Source organism: Gopherus evgoodei, unplaced genomic scaffold (genome assembly GCF_007399415.2).
Source record: "Gopherus evgoodei ecotype Sinaloan lineage unplaced genomic scaffold, rGopEvg1_v1.p scaffold_33_arrow_ctg1, whole genome shotgun sequence".
NCBI lineage: Eukaryota > Metazoa > Chordata > Testudines > Testudinidae > Gopherus > Gopherus evgoodei.
In genome coordinates, this window is record NW_022060005.1 from 6,106,760 (window position 1) to 6,126,981 (window position 20,222).

General features: G+C 46.0%; 1 protein-coding gene and 1 pseudogene across 1 annotated transcript; one reads left to right on the top strand and one right to left on the bottom strand.

The window, feature by feature from the left end:
* Nucleotides 1-345: 345 nt before the first annotated feature.
* Nucleotides 346-9,846, top strand: LOC115641162 (olfactory receptor 6B1-like). The gene is made up of 2 exons (XM_030544246.1): nt 346-1,275; nt 9,772-9,846. Exons 1-2 carry the CDS (start codon nt 346-348, stop codon nt 9,844-9,846), a joined length of 1,005 nt encoding a protein of 334 aa, XP_030400106.1.
* Nucleotides 9,847-11,366: 1,520 nt separating this feature from the next.
* LOC115641216 lies at nt 11,367-12,302 on the bottom strand (annotated as a pseudogene).
* Between the last annotated feature and the right edge of the window lie 7,920 nt (nt 12,303-20,222).

The following is a 20,222-nucleotide window of genomic DNA, read 5'->3' on the forward strand; positions in this document are numbered from 1 at the left end:
ATTGACCCGGAGCAGCGATCCGCAGCCAATGAGAGCCTCGGTCAGCTGGGTCTACCGACGGAGCAGGTAAACACACTGGCCCGGCACGCCAGGAGCTTTCCCTACACTAATGGTGACCCCTGCTTGAGAATAAATGAATAAATCCATGAGATCTAACTTCCGGCTTAATGAGCAAGAAAATTTACATCTAGTAGGGCCCTAGCTCGCACCAATGGGAACTGCTCCGGGGAATGTGAGGAGATACTACGTTTTGGGATGATGACATTCCCATTCATGGCTAAACCTGGGATGTTTGTCCTTTTCAAAGTCCCACCTCTGAGTTATAGTACATTTCTTTGTACCTAGATGCACCTCATAGACAAAGCAGAAGAGGACAATCGAACGGTCATCACAGAATTAATCCTCCTGGGATTCGGGAATCTCCCTGAACTGCAGGTCCTTCTCTTCCTGGTGTTTCTGGTGATCTACATGGTGACCATGTCTGGGAACATCCTCATCACTGCGCTAATTGTGGCTGATCAGCACCTTCACACCCCCATGTACTTCTTCCTGGGGAACTTGTCCTGCTTGGAGACCTGCTACACCTCCACCATCCTGCCCAGGTTACTGGTCAGTCTCCTGACTGGAGACAGAACCATTTCTGTCAGTGGCTGTTTTGCACAGTTTTATTGCTTTGTTTCTCTGGCAGCTACAGAATGTTATCTCCTAGCAGCGATGTCATATGATAGGTATGTAGCGATATGCAAACCCCTGTGTTATGCAGCCCTGATGGATGGCAGGTTGTGCCTCCAGCTAGCAGCAGGGTCTTGGATAAGTGGATTTCTAATTTGTGTAATAATGATGTGTTTTATGTCACAACTAACATTCTGTGGCCCCAGTGAAATTGACCATTTCTTTTGTGATTTTTCTCCAATGCTAAAACTCTCCTGCAGTGACACCAGCATGATCACACTGGTTAGTGTAATACTCGCCTTCTTAGATTCACCTTGCCCATTTCTATTAACTGTGATGTCCTATGTTTGTATCATTGCTACTGTCCTGAGAATCCCTTCCATTACTGGGAGGCAAAAGGCCTTTTCCACCTGCTCCTCTCACCTCATTGTGGTTACAGTTTTCTATGGGACCCTAATGACTGTGTATCTGCTACCAAAAACCAATACACTAAAAGCCCTGAACAAAGTGTTCTCTGTCTTCTACACAGTCCTGACTCCCATGCTCAACCCCCTCATCTACAGCCTGCGAAACAAAGAGGTGAAGGAGGCCCTGAGAAAAGTCATCCGATAATATATGTTGCTCAAATGAATTCAGATGGAGTCACTGATCTGTGAAGGAATCCATCCGGCTTAATGAGCAAGAAAGTTTACATCTAGTAGGGCCCCAGCTCACATCAGTGGGAACTGCTTTGGGGAACATGAGGACATGCTAAGTTTTGGGTTGATGACATTCTCATTCATGGCTAAAGCTGATACTTGCTACTGCCTTAATTGGAAACCTGACTGTCTGCGCTCTACATAGTGACATTTGAGATTTCAGATACGTGTTTCATCTATTTCTCTGCTCTCTCTGAATTGTGTGAATGCCACATTCTACTTAGCACTGGCCTCAGATCACTATGGGCATAATTAGCTGGTTCAAATATTTTCTCTCTCCTTGATGTCCTGGATTTCCAAAAGCTCCATAACTCTATATCTGGGAAGATTGTACTGGTCTTCCCATTTGTTGTACTGCGTGTCATTTTGCAATGGGTAGAAGGGGTGTAAGGGTGTGCCTATACTGCAATGTAAGCCTAGGGTGTGTGGGACTTGAACCCGTAGGCTCAGTGAGTGTAAACCTAGGCTTGAGTGTCCACACTGAATATTAACACTTGGTTTAGAATTTCTGGACCCAGACCTCACACCAGCACTCAGGCATCTACACTGCACTACGCAGGCCTAAGTCAAGCCAGCCTGTGCAAGATTTCCTAGCACCTTTCCAAGTGCGTAGCCATGCTAGCCCTTTGTTTGTGTTGCCCTGAGGGAAAACTTAACTGTCCATCCCGCAGCACTTTACCAGAAGCTATTGCAGCCTGCCAAGGTTTCGGGCCAAGTTGTCTTTTGAGTCTGCATGTGCCTGGCAACTGGAGCCAGCAACAGGGAGGAGTCACTGTTTGAAGCACTTGTCTTGCTTGTTCTTTCACTCCTGTTTCAGGCAATGGGCAAAGCTTTCATGAGGTGCTGGTGGACATTTCAGGGGCATTTTCTGATCTGCAGAAGAAGATACCTGTTGGAGGAGGATGAGGGTGATACAAACCTGACAGACTCAAACTGGATGCTGCTGCTCATGACTCTTGGGAGAGCCACTGATGCCCCATGCGTAGACTGGTGCTTCTGGGCCAGGGCCACGAGCACAGACTGGTGGGACCCCCTTGTCATGCAGACCCAGGATGACCAGAACTTGCTCATGAGGAAAGCTGCATTTCTGAAGCCTTGTTAGCAGGTTTCCCAGTCCATTCAGCACCACGACCCATACACAAAGGAAGCCATTCCTGTTCAAAGGTAGTTTGCTATACCCCAGAGTCCTACAGGTCCATTGCTAACCAGTTTGGGGTTGGAAAGTCGACTGGATGTACCCCTTTTGCCTGGGCTTATGAAACAGTATCCTGATCACAGAGGCCATGGCAAAAGAAGGCTTAATTATATTCCCAGTATGTGTAGAATGGTGGTTGAATGTGCGTTTGTCAGATTGAAATCCTCAAGCCTGAGTCTGAGTTTAGGCTTACATTACAGTGTAGACATTCCCTAAGACTCAGTGCGTCAGACCCTAAACAGATTAATGGCTATCAAAATAAAATAAATGATGTGAATGATTACTGTTGACACAACCTCTTTGCTACAGCAACAAAAAAATGAATGTCAATTAAAAAAACAGCTGTTAGGTGTGGAGGAAATGCTACTCATGGCATATTTGAAAAGTGCCAGCATCTTTCATCCTGAAGCACATTGGGTAAATTTTCCAAAAGTATCTAGCTGACTTAAAAGCATAAATCTCATTGACTTTCAATGAGACACAGATTCCCCCATCCTTAGGTCCTACTGAAAGGGGAACGCTTTTGAAAATTCTACCCATTGAATAATACATTAATCCTTAGGCCTCTGATTCAAATTAATACACAGGAACTAATTGAAGGAATGACAGTAGTTGAGCCACTGAAGAGTATGTCTACATGGCAGCTGAAGGTGAGCCTCCCAGCCTTGGTAGGCAGACTTGTGCTAGCAGGCCTTGTGCTAGCGTGCTAAAAATAGCTGTGTGGATGTTATAGGGTGGGACCAAGCCTGGGTGACTAGCCTGAGCCTCCCCTGAGGTGAGGGACGTCATTATGACCTGGACTAAACCTTGTTATGGTTGAGTTAAAAAACTTATTCTAACTGATGTGTGAACCCCCCTCCTCTATTCGCATAACTGTCAGGATGAGTTAATCAGAAGCCCCTTCCCCCACCTAAGACAAAGAGGTGTGTGAACCTGCCCAGGAATTTGGACTGAATGGACAAAAGGGTTTTGCTGAGTGTTAAAATCCTGTGCTGTGGTATTGAATAGCCTAGGTTTAATTCCTGCTGAGTCACCTTTCATTAGCAAAGCAGGGCCTTGTGCTTATTTTGGTGTGATTTCTCTGTCCGTATCTTTGCAAAATCATCTCTGATCAATTACAAAATTTCAGGGAATGTTTGAGGTCTTGGTAAGCAGAACCCTATCAATTTTTGAGAAAATCTTTTTTTTAAAAGTGTCTGTTTTTCATGGAGATTTCAAATTTTTGTTGAAAAATCAAATATTCCAAAATTCAAATAATTCGGTTCAGAAAGCCTTCTGCAGTGCCCCATGGCAGCTGTATTTCAGTTCCCTGTGTCTCCATTCTTCACTATGGGCTGGGGTCCCCTGCTGGACTACATCTCCCATGGTGCAACCACATTCTCTCGCTCTGAGGAGAGAGAGTGGTTTCCAGCCCATACAGGAGAATGCGGGCTTGAAGCGTAAAAACTACAACACCCATAAAGCACTAGGCAGTATTTCAGATTCAAAATATTTCAAATTTTTGGCCAATTTTTTTGTTTCTTTTGTTTTGTTTTATTTAATTTTTTTTTTTTGGCCAAAGGATTGAACTTTTCAATGGGAAAAAATGATGAAAATGCTTTTATTTGTTTTGTTTGTGTTAAACATTTCCATGGGAAAAAAAGCCCATTTTCCATCATCAGGCATTTTGCAGGCATCACTGCAAAGCAGAATTTTAAGGATGACAATAAAATGGCTTTGCAGAGAGCTCTTCTCATATACAGAAATCATAATGGCTGATCTGTGTGGGACAGTAGTGCTGGGGAGAGAGTAGGCTGGACAGATAAACCGTGAAGCCCTTAGAGGCGTTTATGTCACAACACTTATCCCTTAAAATGCTGCTATGCAACCAAGCTCTCTCTTGCATGTTCCATTCTGTCCCTGATCTCTCTGAAAGCTCAGCATGTCCCACAGATACAAGAGGCTTCAGGGATTGTTCTGTCCCGTACAGTCCTGGAGCCTTTAAATCCCACCTATTCTTCACAAAGGATATGTCTGTTTTACAGTAGTCCCGTGTCATTCAATGGCAGATCGTCCAGCAGGACAGGAAGGCTTGTGTAGGCTGGAGATAGGCAAGGGGTGGATGTGGAATGTTAAGGTTCTCAGACTGTAGCTGCTACCACAATGTTCTGGGGAATTAAGGAACTGTCCACTAGGACACAGGTTAAAGCTACCAAATTGTCGAAAAACTAGTAAGAACTTTTAGCCAGTGTCAATTTCGCCAAGAGTCACACTGGCATTTCGAGGTGATGGGTGGGTTTATTAAGTGACTTGTGATCACAATTCCCACTCACTTTCATTGTGACTTGTGCCCATAAGCCAGTTCGGCAATTTAAAAAATAGCACCCCAACAGTCCCGTTGACCATTCCCAAAGCCCTGATCTAGCCGATTCTTAATAAACAGGACTTCTAGGATTCAAAGAACTGATGCATAAATGAAACACAAGAACTCTCCCCTGCCACAGAAAGCTTTCTCTCTGCTAATATATCCCTGTGTTGGTAGATTGTTTAAAATTTTGTAGTGGCCCATTGGGTATTAATTAACACACAAATGTTATATTCTAGATTTACAAATATTGCTAATAAATTACAGTGAGATTTTAGAAAAGATAAGTGAGCCAATTTACCCCTGGTGTAACAGTTAAGTGCAGAGACATCAGGGATGGATTTAAGCCATGATGCTTATACCCTACAGAGGAGACATATTCTGAAATCAGCTCCCCCTTAAGACACTGCTGTGTGGGTGGAAGATTCAGAAACATAAGGCTGTGTCAGTCCAGCACGCCCTGTGCTAAGGGAACTTTCAGTGGGACTTGTGAGCCAAAATCCCTTAGGAGCTTTTGAAAAGCTTTCTCCAAACTCCCATTCATGCTGTCTGGCTTGCTGGGGATATCACAGTGTAGGCAGAGAGTTGTGCAGCCTGGAAAAACTCCAGTCAGGAGGGAGAGAAATGTGGGAGTCTGTCCAAGAGAGAGGTGACGGCTGAGAGCCGAGATCCTAAAAGAGTGTGCCTTTGGCGGACTACGGAGGAGAAATACAGGCGCAGCTGCCCTGCACTCTGACAGTAGGATATAATTTCAGTTGAGGTTTGATTGCTGAAGCCAATCATTATTTTCACTCATGTCCACCTCTTCCCACAACTGCCTGACTGCTGGACAGTCCCATAGCATATGCATCAGGGTTCCTTTTTCTGTATTAAAGTGCCAACACACACAAGAGTCAAGGCCCCAGTCTGGCAAACCCCTGTGGCGTCCAACAGATTTTGAAAATGTTTTGCTCTTTCAGGTATAGCCTGAAATCCACAGGATATTTTTTTAACGCTCCATAACATGCTCCACCATTAGGATTCTTCTGAGGACTATGATAACTCCCTTCCCCCTGCTTTCACAAAGAGCTCCAGATCAATGGAGGTCCTTTTCATTAGTAAGGCATGCATAGTTGACACGGGTCTCAGGAGTTTATGAAGCGTTTCTGATGATCCCTCTAGCTCTGGGGCATCTGCAGTCCTAGGGCATCCAGACAAAATTGATACATAACTTACAACTCAAACTCTCCCTATTGTCATTCTGCTCAGGGTGGCAGGTCATATCATTGTTTTAGTGTTAGAAAAAAAGACAAAACCCTCATCCATGACAAACTGGGAAATTCGTACAATGCCCATACTCAGATACTTCTTCCAAATTGTAGTTTTATTTTTTTCCCTCAATTTTCAAGTCTGGGTTACCCCAGATAGGTGCTTTTGCAGGACAGCGAGGATGAAATTGGTACTTCTTAGTAAAGGTAGCCCAGATCCTTCGTGCAGCTACAACTGTAGGCACCTTATTTTTCTCCATTGGACAAGAAGAGCAACCAAGCATACCCACAGGGGGAACTGGATGGGTTAATACCTAGTCAGTTTCCACCCATGTTGGTATAAGGGTGTTAATGTACTGGAGCCAGCCTGACATGTGACAGGAGAAAAGCAGAATAATAACTTTGTAGGTTTCAAAACCCAATCAGAAAGGCTCTAAGCGTGTGGGACCCGTAAAGGTAGGCCACTTCAAATACAGCGGAGCCTTGGCCACCTCTTCATTCGACTGTGCTAACCCTTTCCCACAGTCTCCAGGAGAGAGGATACCATCAACCAGTATTGCTAGTTATCTGAGAGAGTGCAGGATCTCAATTTAGCTTCACTAGATTGTTAATGTTTCTGGAGACTTTTACACCTGTTGTGCCAGTTTGCCTATGGAAGTTCCGTTGTGACAAAGGCCCACTCCATGACAGTCAGGAGATTTCCAACAGTTTAGATTTTTCCCAATTCATTTGATAAACAGATTGTGATGCTTCCTGGGGGTCCCAGGGCAGTGAGGCCCTTTGCTCCCACCTGCCTTTTGCATGTGGAGACCTTAACTGTGTCTGCTGGGGGTCAATGCCCCATCTCCTCTGACCAGGGACAATACCTGCATTCCCTCTAAGTCTATGCAGGCCCTGCTGTCACTCTGCAGGTAGTGATAGACACTCTCCAACCCCCGAACCCTTCGAACATCTCCCTGGAGCAACCAGCCCCTGGTCCACTGGACACTCACAGTAGTCACAGATTGGCTGCTCCCAAAGGATCAGTGCAGCCCAGGTTACCAGCTCCACCTCAGACCACTGCTCCGCTTAACACACAGCACTTAGACACATTTATAGTTTAAACAAGTAGATGTTAATTGAACAAAGCACAGAGATCCAAACAGCAGCAAGTAGAAGTTGTATCTTGTATCTTGTAGAGTATATCTCACCCCGATCCTTGCAGTGATTTACAGTCAGGCTGGGTGTGACCCTGCTTTCATGAAACAAATGTGTGGTCAGTTTTTCTCCCAGGTGAAGGACTCAGTGAGTTTCTTTGCACTCCCTGATACACCAGACTAAACCTTTGATCCCATTCACAAACAGGATACCCCTCCACTCTTTGTTTCACCTTTCAGGTTTCCTTTGTAGATTTTGCAATCTCTCAATTTGCATCTGGCTCAGTATGCAAATAGGCCACCATCGAGAGGGTACAATACAAAGTGCACACCTCACCAGACAGGGAGATAAAGGTCTTATACTGTAACACTGTACTCAGGGAACCCAGAACCAGAAGCCACTATGTCACCCCTTTGCTTTAGCAAGGGTGAGCTTTGCTGGAGATTAGACTGTGTGTTGCTCCCTCCCACAGCGTCTGCCAGCTTCACAGCAAACTCCTCAAGATTCTGCCAGTTGTAACTTTGCCTTTCAGGTAGCCACCAGTGAACTCCAGTTCCTGAGTTCTCCAAAGACACATCCCTCCAGTGTCCAGTCCCCGTCACTGCACACTCCGAAATTATTGAGTTCACTGATTTCAAAGAGGCAGCACACACACCAGCTTGTTAGTTTAGCTGAAGACTGACACTTCACTTCAATATCACAGCACTGAATTGGTTTATAGTAAAACTAAGGATAAGTTTATTAACAAAGAACAGAAATTTAAATGACACTGAGCAGGAGAAAAAGAGACAGGTCTGGTTACAACCAAACCAAACCATGCTTTCTAGTGACTAAAACTTAAATCATAACAAGTTACAATTTTGCCTAAGCCGTTTTCTCACTCACATCAAGTTAACATCATCTTTAGCCCTCCAGGCCAGGATCCAATGTTCACAGATTCAGAGGGAGCTGTTACCTTTGTCCTCTAAGTGAGGGATAACTAGAATGGCTTTTTGCTTCCACTTGTATTTTCCAAAGTCCATTGTCTGTCTCATGAGCTAGAAAGATTTCCTTTGGGTGCAGATTCAGACCCCAGTGTGCTCACTACATTGCTTCCTCTGCCACTTATTTGCTTGATTGCTTTGTTTACCTTATATGTAAATGTCCTTTCATTGTCCTTTCCCTGTAATTAAGCTGATCAGACAGGTATATCCATATTCCTTTGTTCAGGGCAGACTTGGATTATGCTCAACCTCCAAACCCCATTTTAAGAACATATTTTCTGCACATATACATAAGTTGCTATACACAACCCGTACACACAGAACACAATGGATTTTTGGGACAAGAGTCACCATTTCCCATATGAAACCTAACGTGACACCCCTTAAATACACATGACGACAACAGCGTGTTCGGTGTAGTGAGTGTGTCAGGCCTGCTGTGAGTTACAGTCTAAAGGGCCCTTTGTTGACTAAGGGGCTCTTAAGGTCACAGTTACCTGCTGCGTGGAAGGAACACCTCCGATCCACATGACCTGCCTTCATGCCAAGACCCTTAAGGACATCATTTTGAGTATGGACACAAAAATCCTTCAATATTATCCACACCCACATTTCACACAGATTAGAATGCCTAATGGGTTGCTGGCTCTTGGTAGAGATCTCACATGCCACCATTCCATGAAGAATTATGTAGATATCCAGTCCTGGGGCTTCCCATAAAACCCTAGGCAACCTCTATGCCATCTGCTGCTTGGCACCGCGGGATTCCTGGGTCACACCTCTCCCACTCTTGTTGAGGCAGTAAGGTTAGCCATTGACTAATCCACATGTGTTGGCTCAGAACCCTCTTGCCTGGACAGTGCTTCTGTCACACATTTTCCTTGCCTTTCCCATACCATACTCATGAATGTCTATACTCCAGCGTTGCAGTCTGGAGCTGGTAACTTATGTTCTGGGAAGCCCTGCAGTGGAGAATGGTCTGTTAGGACTCTAAACTTCCTATGCAGTGGGTATAACTTTAGTTGCCACACAACTGCATATTTCCTTTTGATGACTGAGTAATTGTGTCCAGTGATGGGTCAGTTTTTTACTTACAAAAAGCAATAGGATGCTCCTTATTGCCCTTGCCCGCTTGCATCAGTGTGGCTCCCAGCCCTGTACTTGATGCATCTGTGCAGAGCTCAAACATTTTATCCAAATTTGGACTGGCTAGTGCTAATGTTGCTGACAGAATTCTTTTCATTTGAGCAAAGCCCTCCTGGCAGGCTGTGTCTCTTTGCAGAGGTCTGTCATCGCAGTTGCAATGTTGCTGAAACCTTCCATGAGTCTTTGGTAATAATTCAGCAATCCTCTAAAAGAGTGAATTTGCTTTTAGGTTCAGGGTACAGGCCAGTTAACAACGGAGTCCACTTTTAAGGGATTTTGGCAAATCTGGCCCCCTCCTGCCAATGGCCTACATAAGGGACATTGGCCACCCCATCTTGCAGTTTGACACTTTTACTGTGAGCCCTGCATCTTTGGGTATGTCTATACTGCAATTAGACACCCGCGGCTGGCCCGTGCTAGCTGACTCGGGTTTCTGGGGCTGTTTCATTGTAGTGTAGAAATCCAGGTTCAGGCTGGAACGCAGGATCTAGGACTCTGCAAGATTGGAGGGTCCCAGAGCTTGGTCTCCAGCTGAAGCCCAGAAGTCTACACTGCAATGAAACAGCCCTCCCTTCTCCCCCCGGTCCCAAGAGCTGGCTGCATTATTTATTTTTCTTTCTCAGTAAATCTGAGAAATTTGACAATCAGTGTGTGAGGTCTGGCAAGCCACGGTCTGCTGAGCACTTTCTAAATCAAATTTAAAATCATGCAGCATTACTCAGCAGGTCTGACTGAACCCAATACATGTCCACTTGGGGACCAGAGACCTGCAGTGATAATGGTGACCCAAATCAGCCTTCTTAAAATAGTGTTGTTTAATCTTAACAGTAGGAACATAGCACAGCAAAGAACAAGGCAGGCTATGCTTCCTCGAAGAACCCGCCAGTCTCTGGAGGTCAGGAGACAATTGCATCCTCTAAACCATCTCAGTGAATCAGGCTTTCCTCTAGTCAGGAGGGATGCAGGCCTGGGAAAGCTGGGCTATCAGACCCACCATGTGTGGGCAGAGGTAGCATGTCACACTTAATTGTCCTTGGTGTTTGTGGAGGAGCTCTTCTCTGAGGTATTGTCCAGCTATGGGTCATTTCCTGAATACTCAGCTGTTGAATTAACCCAATATCTGCAAACAAAAACATCTTCACAATAGTCAGACAAACATCATACAGTTGTCACAGACTGCTACAGGGTGGCCCATAGAGCTCGCTTTAGCATTTATTTTATTCAGCAGTAATGCAAGGAACCTACAGGCCTGTATCCTGTAAGATGGGTTGTTCATTATTTTTTGTCAAGGTCCAAATTTCTTGGTCAAGGTCCAGACTCCAGAGAAACATTTTTCACACCACAGTAACAATAACTACAACAAGTAATTAAAAAGATTTTGCGGTCCATTCAAGAACATCTGGCAGTCTGGATTTGGCCCACAGTTCATCTATTAACTACCCCTGACGTAACATATTATTAAAGTTGTATCCCAGCCTGTGTGCAGGGGGAGAGAGAGAAGGGTATCCCTTGGGAGATGCTAGGATGATGGCCACTGGTGATGATGAGGAAGGTGATAGTGATGCAGAAGATAATGGCTAATATTTCCGATTGTTCTGCAAGGGATGATGGAAGTATGTGGATGTTCAGACATACGGTCTGTATTATCTCGGTCTACCTTGCTGGGTTAGAGTGTTTGTGACTTTGCTGAATGTAGTAATAAACTATTACAAAGACAGAAGGGTTCCTAAAGTGTGAGTGCTGCAACCATGCACATCAGGGTTCCCAACTGAACAGTAATTTTAATAATACTGGGCCTGATCTTGGGACAAGAACCATCAATACTTCAGAGGAATAACTGGGAATTCTTAAGTAATCAATACAAGTCATAGATTGGGCTACAACAGGCAACTCCAAATCCATCACAAGAAAATTAAAATAATAAATTCCTCCCCCTGCAAGTTTTCAAATAAATATTTTTCTGGCCATCACCCTTCTCAGGGCTTCCTTTATCTCCTTATTCCTCAGGCTGTAGATCAAAGGGTTCAGCATTGGAGACACCACTGAACAGAACAGGGAGAGCAGATTGTCAGTGTTAAGTGAGTTGTGGGATTTGAGTTTCAGATACATCACGATGCTGGACCCAAAAAACAAAGTCACCACAATGAGGTGGGAGGAGCAGGTGGAGAAAGTTTTGCTTCTGCCCACGGCTGATGGAATACTGAGGATAGCGTGGAGGATACGGATGTAGGATACAAGGATGAGCAAGAAGGGGACTGTGACAAAGGTGACAGTGGTGGTGAAAAAAACTATTTCATTCCTGTAAGTATCTGTGCAGGCCAACTTCAGCAGCGGGAGCAGGTCACAGAAGAAGTGGTTGATCCTATTAGGCTCACAGTAGGGCAGAGTGAACATGAAAGTTGTCTGCTGGACTCCCACTAGCACCTAGATGAGCCAGGGCACAGCTGAGAGCTGGAGACACACACCTCTGCTCATTATGGCTGTCTAGCGCAGGGGGTGACATATGGTCATGTAACGGTCATATGCCATGGCAACCAGCAGGCAACACTCTGTGATACCCAAGAAGGAGAAGAAATACATCTGTGTGGCATAGCCCAGGAAGGAAATACTCTTTTCCTCGGAGGGGAAGTTCACCAGCATCTTGGGGATAGTGGCCGAGGTATAACCGATTTCCAGAAAGGACAGGTTCTGAAGGGAGAAATACATGGGGGATTGAAGGGCAGGGTCCACCACCGTGATTGTGATGATGAGGATGTTGCCCACCACGGTGATGAGGTACAACAGCAGCAGCAGAAAAAAAAGTGAAACTCGGAGCTCCAGGATGTTGGAGAAACCCACAAAGAAGAACTGTGTCACAACTGTGTGGTTCCTGCTAGCCATGTCCTACAGCTTTTTTCTACCTGTGGAGGTAATAAAATAATTGAATCCTAGAACTGGAAGGGACCCTGAGAGGTCATCTAGTCCAGTCTCCAACACTCATGGCAGGGCTAAGTATTATCTAGACCATCCCTGACAGGAGTTTGTCCAACCTGCTCTTAAAAATCTCCAGTGATGGAGATTCCACAACTCCCTAGACAATTTATTCCAGTGTTTGACTACCCTGACAGTTAGGAAATTTTTCCTAATGTCCAACCTAAACCACCCTTGATGCAATTTAAGCTCATCACTACTTGCCTTATCCTCAGAGGTTAAAGAGAACAGTTTTTCTCCTTCCTCTTTGTAACAACCTTTTATGTACTTGCAACCTGTTATCATGTCCCGTCTCAATCTTCTCTTCTCCAGACTAAACAAACCCATTTTTTTCAATCTTCCCTCATAGATCATGTTTTCTAGAAATGTAATCATTTTTGTTGCTCTTCTCTGGACTTTCTCCAATTTGTCCCCATCTTTCCTGAAATGTGGCACCCAGAACTGGACACAAATCTCCAGTTGAGGCCTAATCAGTGGGGAGTAGAGTAGAAGAATTACTTCTTGTGTCTTGCTTACAACACTCCTGCTAAGACATCTCAGAATAATGTTTGCTTTTTTAGCAACAGTGTTACACGGTTGACTCATATCTAGCTTGTGATCCACTATGACCCCCAGATCCCTTTCCGCAGTTCTCCTTCCTAGGCAATCATTTCCCATTTTGTATGTGTGCAACTGACTATTCCTTCCTAAGTGGAGCACTTTGCATTTGTCTTTATTGAATTTCATCCTATTTACTTCAGACCATTTCTCCATTTTTTTCTGATCATTTTGAATTTTAATCCTATCCTCCAAAGCATTTGCAATCCCTCTCAGCTTCGTATGGTCTGAAAACATTATAAGTGTACTCTCTATGCAGTAAATAAATCATCAATGAAGATATTGAACAGAACCTGACCGAGAACTGATCCCCCACTCATTATGCCCCTCCAGCATGACTGTGAACCACTGATAATTACTCTCTGGGAATGGTTTTCCAACTAGTTATGCACCCACCTTATAGTAGCTCCATCTAGGTTGTATTTCCCTAGTTTGTTTATGAGAAAGTCATGGGAGACAATATTAAAAACCTTACTAAAATCAAGATATACCACATCAACCACTTACACACTATCCACAAGGCTAGTTACCCTGTCAAAGAGAGCTATCAGGTTGGTTCATTAACTGCTTAAGTTGGGTGAATTATATAAGAAATTAATGTACATATATATAATCTCTGATACAACAAATTTTCAGTGGTGCTTCCATTTGTGGATGCCCAGTATAAGACATCTGGTACTCAATGTGCAGTGGCACTAAGATCCCTCAGCTCCCACAGATTTCAATGGGAAAGCCAGGCTCAGTGTGTCACAACTTGGACACCCAGAACAGGAGGAATCTAAAGCAAGTGGCCCATTTTGAGAACACCAGCCTGGATCTCCCCGTTCAGTAAAATGAGGAGAGGCTTGCTCTGTCTCATCGAGTGGACCAGACTTTATTTCCTGTTCCCCAGCTCAGGTTACAGAGGTTGATATCTCTGACTCCGTTACCAGCCAGGCCACATTGGATGTGTCTACAAACATTCTGGAGCAAGCAGAAGTGAGTCTCCTAGCCCAGATCAGCAGACTTAGCTCACCCACCTCACTAGAATTCATAACCTGAGCTCCAGCCTCACCTGCTATCATTTTCCTGTGAGAATTCCTTTGGGATCATAGTGATCGCTATGGGGCATTTAGTGATTTAATGAACTCAAGACAAAAATGATAAAGACCCCCAAGGCTGGTTTTAGGCCTATTCCACAAATTCCCCTGAATTGGGCCCCGCGCCTGAGAGGGCCCTGGACCCAGTGAGAATCCCTTCCCTGGCTAGAGGCGCCTTTTTAATTTTTACTCACGTGGCAGAGCTCTGGGTATTCAGTGGCACTTCAGTGGCGGGTTCTTCGCTTGTTCTGGGTCTTCAGCGGTGGGTCCTTCAGTGCTGCAGAGGACTTGGAGCGAGTGAAGGACCCGTTGCCGAAGTGCTGCCGAAGACTCGGAGCACAGTCCAGTGAGTACAAGCCACACATGTTTTTTTACGTGTTTTTTTTTTTAGTCATCCCTGGCAGGGGCCCATCAAAACTGTTTGAATTGGGCCCTGCACTTCCTAAAGCCGACCTTGGCTGCAGGGAATATACCTATGTGAGACAGATGCATTTTTATCTATCATTCTCCATAGAGATAGAAAGAAAGTCATGTACCTTTATTTGCTATTTTTCTCACTGTCTCTGAAACTATGGGATAGTATTAAAATGGAAAAAAGTCAATGATGGTTATGAAGGCGATTAGAGAGATACAATGTCAGATAATAAACAGTCAGTAGGAGAGTTTTAGAGTGGACTTAAGTAGCTGAAAGCTGAAAGCTAAGAAATAAAAATGATGACACAAGATGACAAAGTGCCAGGTTTAATATTTAAAGCAAATTTTACTTAACATTTTCTACTGATGCCCAGGCAAATTTCATTCTATGCAGAGCCCTTCCCTTCTATGGTGACCCTGAATACATGATTTCAGGTAACACAGAGACTGAAACAATGTTAATGTCAGCATTTGCCTTTTGGCCTCGCTCCTGCAGCTGAAGCCCAGCAACCCTGTGGTCACGCTCCCCAGGCCAGAAGGCGGCAAGTCCCGCGGTCCTGCTCCCCTGGCGGGAGCCCCGCAACCATGCAACCTCACTCTGCCAGCCGGAGCCCCACAACCCCGCGGTCCCACTCCCCCAGCTGCAGCCCGACAAGCCCCGCGGCCCCGCTACCCCGGCCAGAGCACCGAAAACCCGCTACCCCAGCCAGAGCCTCACAACCCCACAGTCCCGCTCCCCAGGCCGGAGCCCCGCAACCCTGCAGTCCTGCTCCCCCGGTCAAGCGCTGCAAGTCCCGTGGCCCCACTACCATGGCTGGAGCCCCGCAACCCCGCAGCCCCTCTATCCCGCTCTTCCAGCTGGAGCCCCATGGCCCCGCTACCCCAGCCAGAGCCCCACATCCCCGAAGCCCCGCTACCCTGGCCAGAGCTCCACAATCCCGCAGCCCCGCTCTCCTGGACAGAGCCCTGCAACCCTGTGGTCTGGCTACCCCGGCCAGAGTCCTGTATCCCCGCGGTCCTGCTACCCTGGAGGGAACCCCGCAACTCCGCCACCCCAGCCATAGCCCCTCATCCCCGCAGCCCACCCTCCCGGCCACAGCCCCACAACCCCGAGGTCCTGCTCTCCCAGCTGGAGCCTCAAGGCCCCGCTCCCCCGTCCGGAGATCGGCAGCCCCGCAGCCCCATTCCCCCGGCTGGAGCCCAGCAACCCCGCGGTCACGCTCCCCCGGCCGAGCGCAGCAAGGCCCAGCAACCCCGCGGTCACGCTCCCCCGGCCGAGCGCGGCAAGTCCCGCAGCCCCGCTCCCCTGGCTGTATCCCCCAGCCCCATGGTCCCGCTCCCCTGGCCAGAGCCCCGCAACCCTGCATCCCTGCTTCTTTGGCTGGAGCCCCGCAAATCTGTGGCCTTAGTCCCTGGCCGGAGAGTAGCAAATGCAGCTGCCCCGCAACCCCGAGGCCACGCTCCCACTGCTGGAGTGGAAATCTGAAGTGCTGCGGGGAGAGTACATGCCCCACAAATGAGACCCTGCACTGGCTAACGCCGGCCATGAAGACCTCAAACCACCCCATCACCTGTGGATGAACACTTTTCACAGAGCAATCACTGCATGTCTAACCTGTCAATCCTCACCCTCAAATGAAACCTGCACAACACTTTCAAAAGACAATCCTGGGAGCTTAAATTCATAACTTTGCTAGACACTAAAATTCATGGACTGGACAGAGGCCTGGTCTACATTACACGTTTATACCAAAGTTAGCAGCTTTAAACAAATTTAACGCTGCACCCGTCCACACAATGAAGCCCTTTATATCGATATAAAGGGCTCTTAAAATTAATTTCTGTACTCCTCCTCGATGAGCGGAGTAGCGCTGAAATCAGTATTGCCATGTCGGATTAGGGTTAGTGCGGCAGCAAATCAGCGGTATTGGCCTCCGGGTGATATCCCACAGTGCACCATTGTGACTGCTCTGCAAAGCCATCTGAACTCAGATGCTCTGGCCAGGTAGACAAGAAAAGCCCCGCGAACTTTTGAATTTAATTTCCTGTTTGCCCAGCGTGGAGCTCTGATCAGCATGGACTGTACGGGAGATACTGGATCTGATCGCTTTATGGGGAGACAAATCTGTTCTATCAGAGATCCATTACAGAAGATGAAATGCCAAAGCATTTGAAAAAATCTCCAGAGAGAGGCCACAGCAGGGACTCAACACAATGCTGTGTGACAAGCGTAATGGAAAGCGAAAGAATCAAATGGGCGCTCATGGAGGGAGGGAGGGGGGACTGAGGACTCCAGCTATCCCGCAGTCTCTGAAAAACATTTGCATTCTTGGCTGAGCTCCCAATGCCTGAAGGGTCAAAAACATTGTCTCGGGCGGTTCAGGGTATATCTCCTCAATTTCCCCCCTCCTCCAGTGAAAGAAAAGGGAAAAAAATCGTTTCTTGCCTTTTTTCAATGTCACTGTATGTCTACTGCATGCTGCTGGTAGACGTGGTCCTGCGGCGCTGAACAACAGCATCCCCTCTCCTTCCTTTCCTGATGGCAGACGGTGCAAAATGGTGGAAAACCATCCTCATCATCCCGTGAGTGCTCCTGGCTGGCCATAGTGAGGTCAGCCGGGGACGCCTAGGCAACAATGGGAATGACTCCTGGTCATTCCCGGCAGACGGTGCAAAAGGATTGAAAACCATTCTCATCATAGCAACTGGGGACTGAGCGCCATCAGACCCCCTTTCATGTCTAATGAAGATTTTGTACTGCCTGGACTACCATAGCAGTGGGAGGCTGCCTCCCCCTCATTATATCTCATTAAAAAGTCAGTGTTTCTTATTTCTGCATTCTTTATTACTTCATCATACAAATGGGGGGAACACTGCCATGGTAGCCCAGAAGGGTTGGGGAAGGAGGGAAGCAACGGGTGGAGTTGTTGCAGGGGCACCCCCTAGAATGGCATCATCATTTCTGCGGGATCTCTGGGGCTCTGACCCGGAGCGGCTGTGCTCTCTAGTTCTCTAGTACACTTGCCCCATATTCTAGGTAGGACTGACTCTATTTTTAAACAAAACATAAAGAAGGGAATGACCTGGGGAGTCATTCCCATTTTTGTCCATGCGCCCCCAGCCAACCTCAGTGAGGCCAGCCAGGAGCACCCATGACAGCAGCAGATGGTACAAAAGGACTGATAACGATCATCGTCAATTTCCAATTGCAAATGGTGCAAAATGACTGATAAACATCGTCGCCAATTTCCAAATGCAGATGGTGCTATAGCTGGTAACCATCTCTGCTACCTTGCAAAGGCAAATGAATGCTGTTGTGTAGCACTGCAGTACCATTTCTGTCAGCAGCATCTAGTACACATACGGTGACAATGACAAAAGGCTAAATGTGCTGCATGGTTGCCATGCTATGGCGTCTGCCAGCAATCCAGGGGAAAAGGGCGTGAAATGATTGTCTGCCGTTGCTTTCATGGAGGAAGGATTGAGTGACGACATTTACCCAGAATCATCCGCGACACTGTTTTTGCATTCGGATCTCAACCCAGAATTCCAATGGGCAGGGGAGACTGCGGGAACTATGGGATAGCTACGAGATAGCTATGCACAGTGCAACACTCCGGAAATCGATGCTAGCCTCGGTACATGGACGCACACCGCCGAATTAATGTGCTTAGTGTGGCCACTTGCACTCAACTTTATACAATCTGTTTTACAAAACCGGTTTATGTAAAATCGGAATAATCCCGTAGTGTAGACATACCCTGAAACACTGGATTTTTGGCTTATTACGACAATATGTAACCCCCACTAATGCTTCCCCCCTGCAGCTGCTTTTTGCTACCCCCTCCTTCCTTTCATCCCTATGACTGGCAGGGTGTTAACAAGCCACTTCTCCTTGAATGGGCCCTTGAAATATGTTTTATCTACTTATGCTAAACAATCTGTTCCACCTTGGATTTATCTATGGCACTCTCTGGCTTTGTCTACATTAGCACTTTTGTCTGTAAAACTTTAGTCCATCGAGGTGTGAAAAAAAAATCCACACTTGACTGACAAAAGTTTTACTGACAAATGCGCCTGTGTGGACAGTGCTATGTCAGTGGGAGACGCTCTCCTGCCAACAAAGCCCCCAATACTTGTTAGAGTGGTTGTATTTTGCCAGCAGAGAAGCTCTCTCAGCAAAGAGCAGCTACATGGGAGACCTTATGGCAGTGCAGCCGTGTCACTGTAAGGTCTGTAGTGCAGACACAGCCTAAGTACATTTCCCAGGCCTCAAGAAAAGCTCTGCGTAAGCTCAAAAGCTTGTCTCTCTCACCAACAGAAGTTGGTCCAATAAAAAATATGACTTCACCCACCTTGACTCTCTAATATCCTGGGACTGACATAGCTACAAAAAACAACATCGCATCTATCTATCTATCTATCTATCTATCTATCTATCTATCTATCTATCTATCTATCTATCTATCTATCTATGGTTTTCACAGAGACCCATTAAAACTGTACTTAGCAGCCAAACTCCTGATTACATTTTTTCCAGACACAGAACTCTATGTTCAGGGGAGTTGGGTGTGTAACTCCCTTAGGTTCCATTGGAAATTCCAGCTATAAATTATAATGCTTTGTATTATTCCTTAGTATAACAAAATGGTAAGAGGAGCGGAATAACACACCAACAGCTGACTCCCTCCTCCTTTGCGCCATGTGTAGTCATTTGTACCGATGCAATGTGAGTGCAAAATGACTCCATATCAGAATTACCCACTTGCACTGGCATGAGTGTTTCTGTACCCAGTCAACACTCACATTGCTCACATGGAAATGACAGCACAAAAGGTACAAAGCAGTGGAGAAAAAGGACCAAGCTAAAGATATGCACTGATGTGCTTGGTTAAAAAGCAAGAATCTGTAGAAAACACATTGACTTTAAAAAAATATTCTAATCTAATATAATCATGTGCTTTAAAAATTATGTAAAGCTGAGCGAATAGCGTGTTGAGCAACTCTGAAGAAGCCAAGCCTGGAGGAGTCTGAGTATTTAAGTTTTTTTATGCCTCCACTGATACAGGTTACCTGGTGCATTGAATTCTTGCAATGTAAGAGACTCATAGATGAGACAAAGACATTTTTTTCTCTCTTTGGGGTGGAGAATATACGGCTTCATAGTCAGGGTCAAAGTTTCCAGAGACAGCTGTTTTGAATAAGAGATGGTGGAAAATTTTCCATCAAAACTTTTTTCACTAGAAAATTGGGTTTCCAATTAAGCTAATGCTTCAATGGAAGTGTCTGCTTTGGAAGACAGGAATCTCCAAAACTTTTTGAATATGGGACTTTAAATCACTGGTTTTGAACTTATTACCCATGAGGAACCTCACTATTTCCCTCTATCTCTGAGGTACTTCTATGGCCTTCATAGGAGTAAGCACCTCACGCAATTTCTTTAGCCTCACAATTCCCCTGTGATGTAGGCAGTGCTGTGATCCCCATATTGCAAACAGGGAGCAGGTGCACCCAGAGATAGAGGTCAGCTTTTCAAAGGGATTTCAGAGCCTAAAGTTGCAGAGAGGCCCCTTGTAGGATTTTCAAAAGTGCTTGAACAGGGAGAGCAGAAATCCAAAGAGTCCAGATTCACAAAGGCACTTAGGTGCCTAACTATTGCTTTAGGCTCCTGAAGATCCCAGAGTCAGGCCCCATCTGGCATTCACGAAACTGCTGCTGAGTTGCCATCAAACCCTGTTGG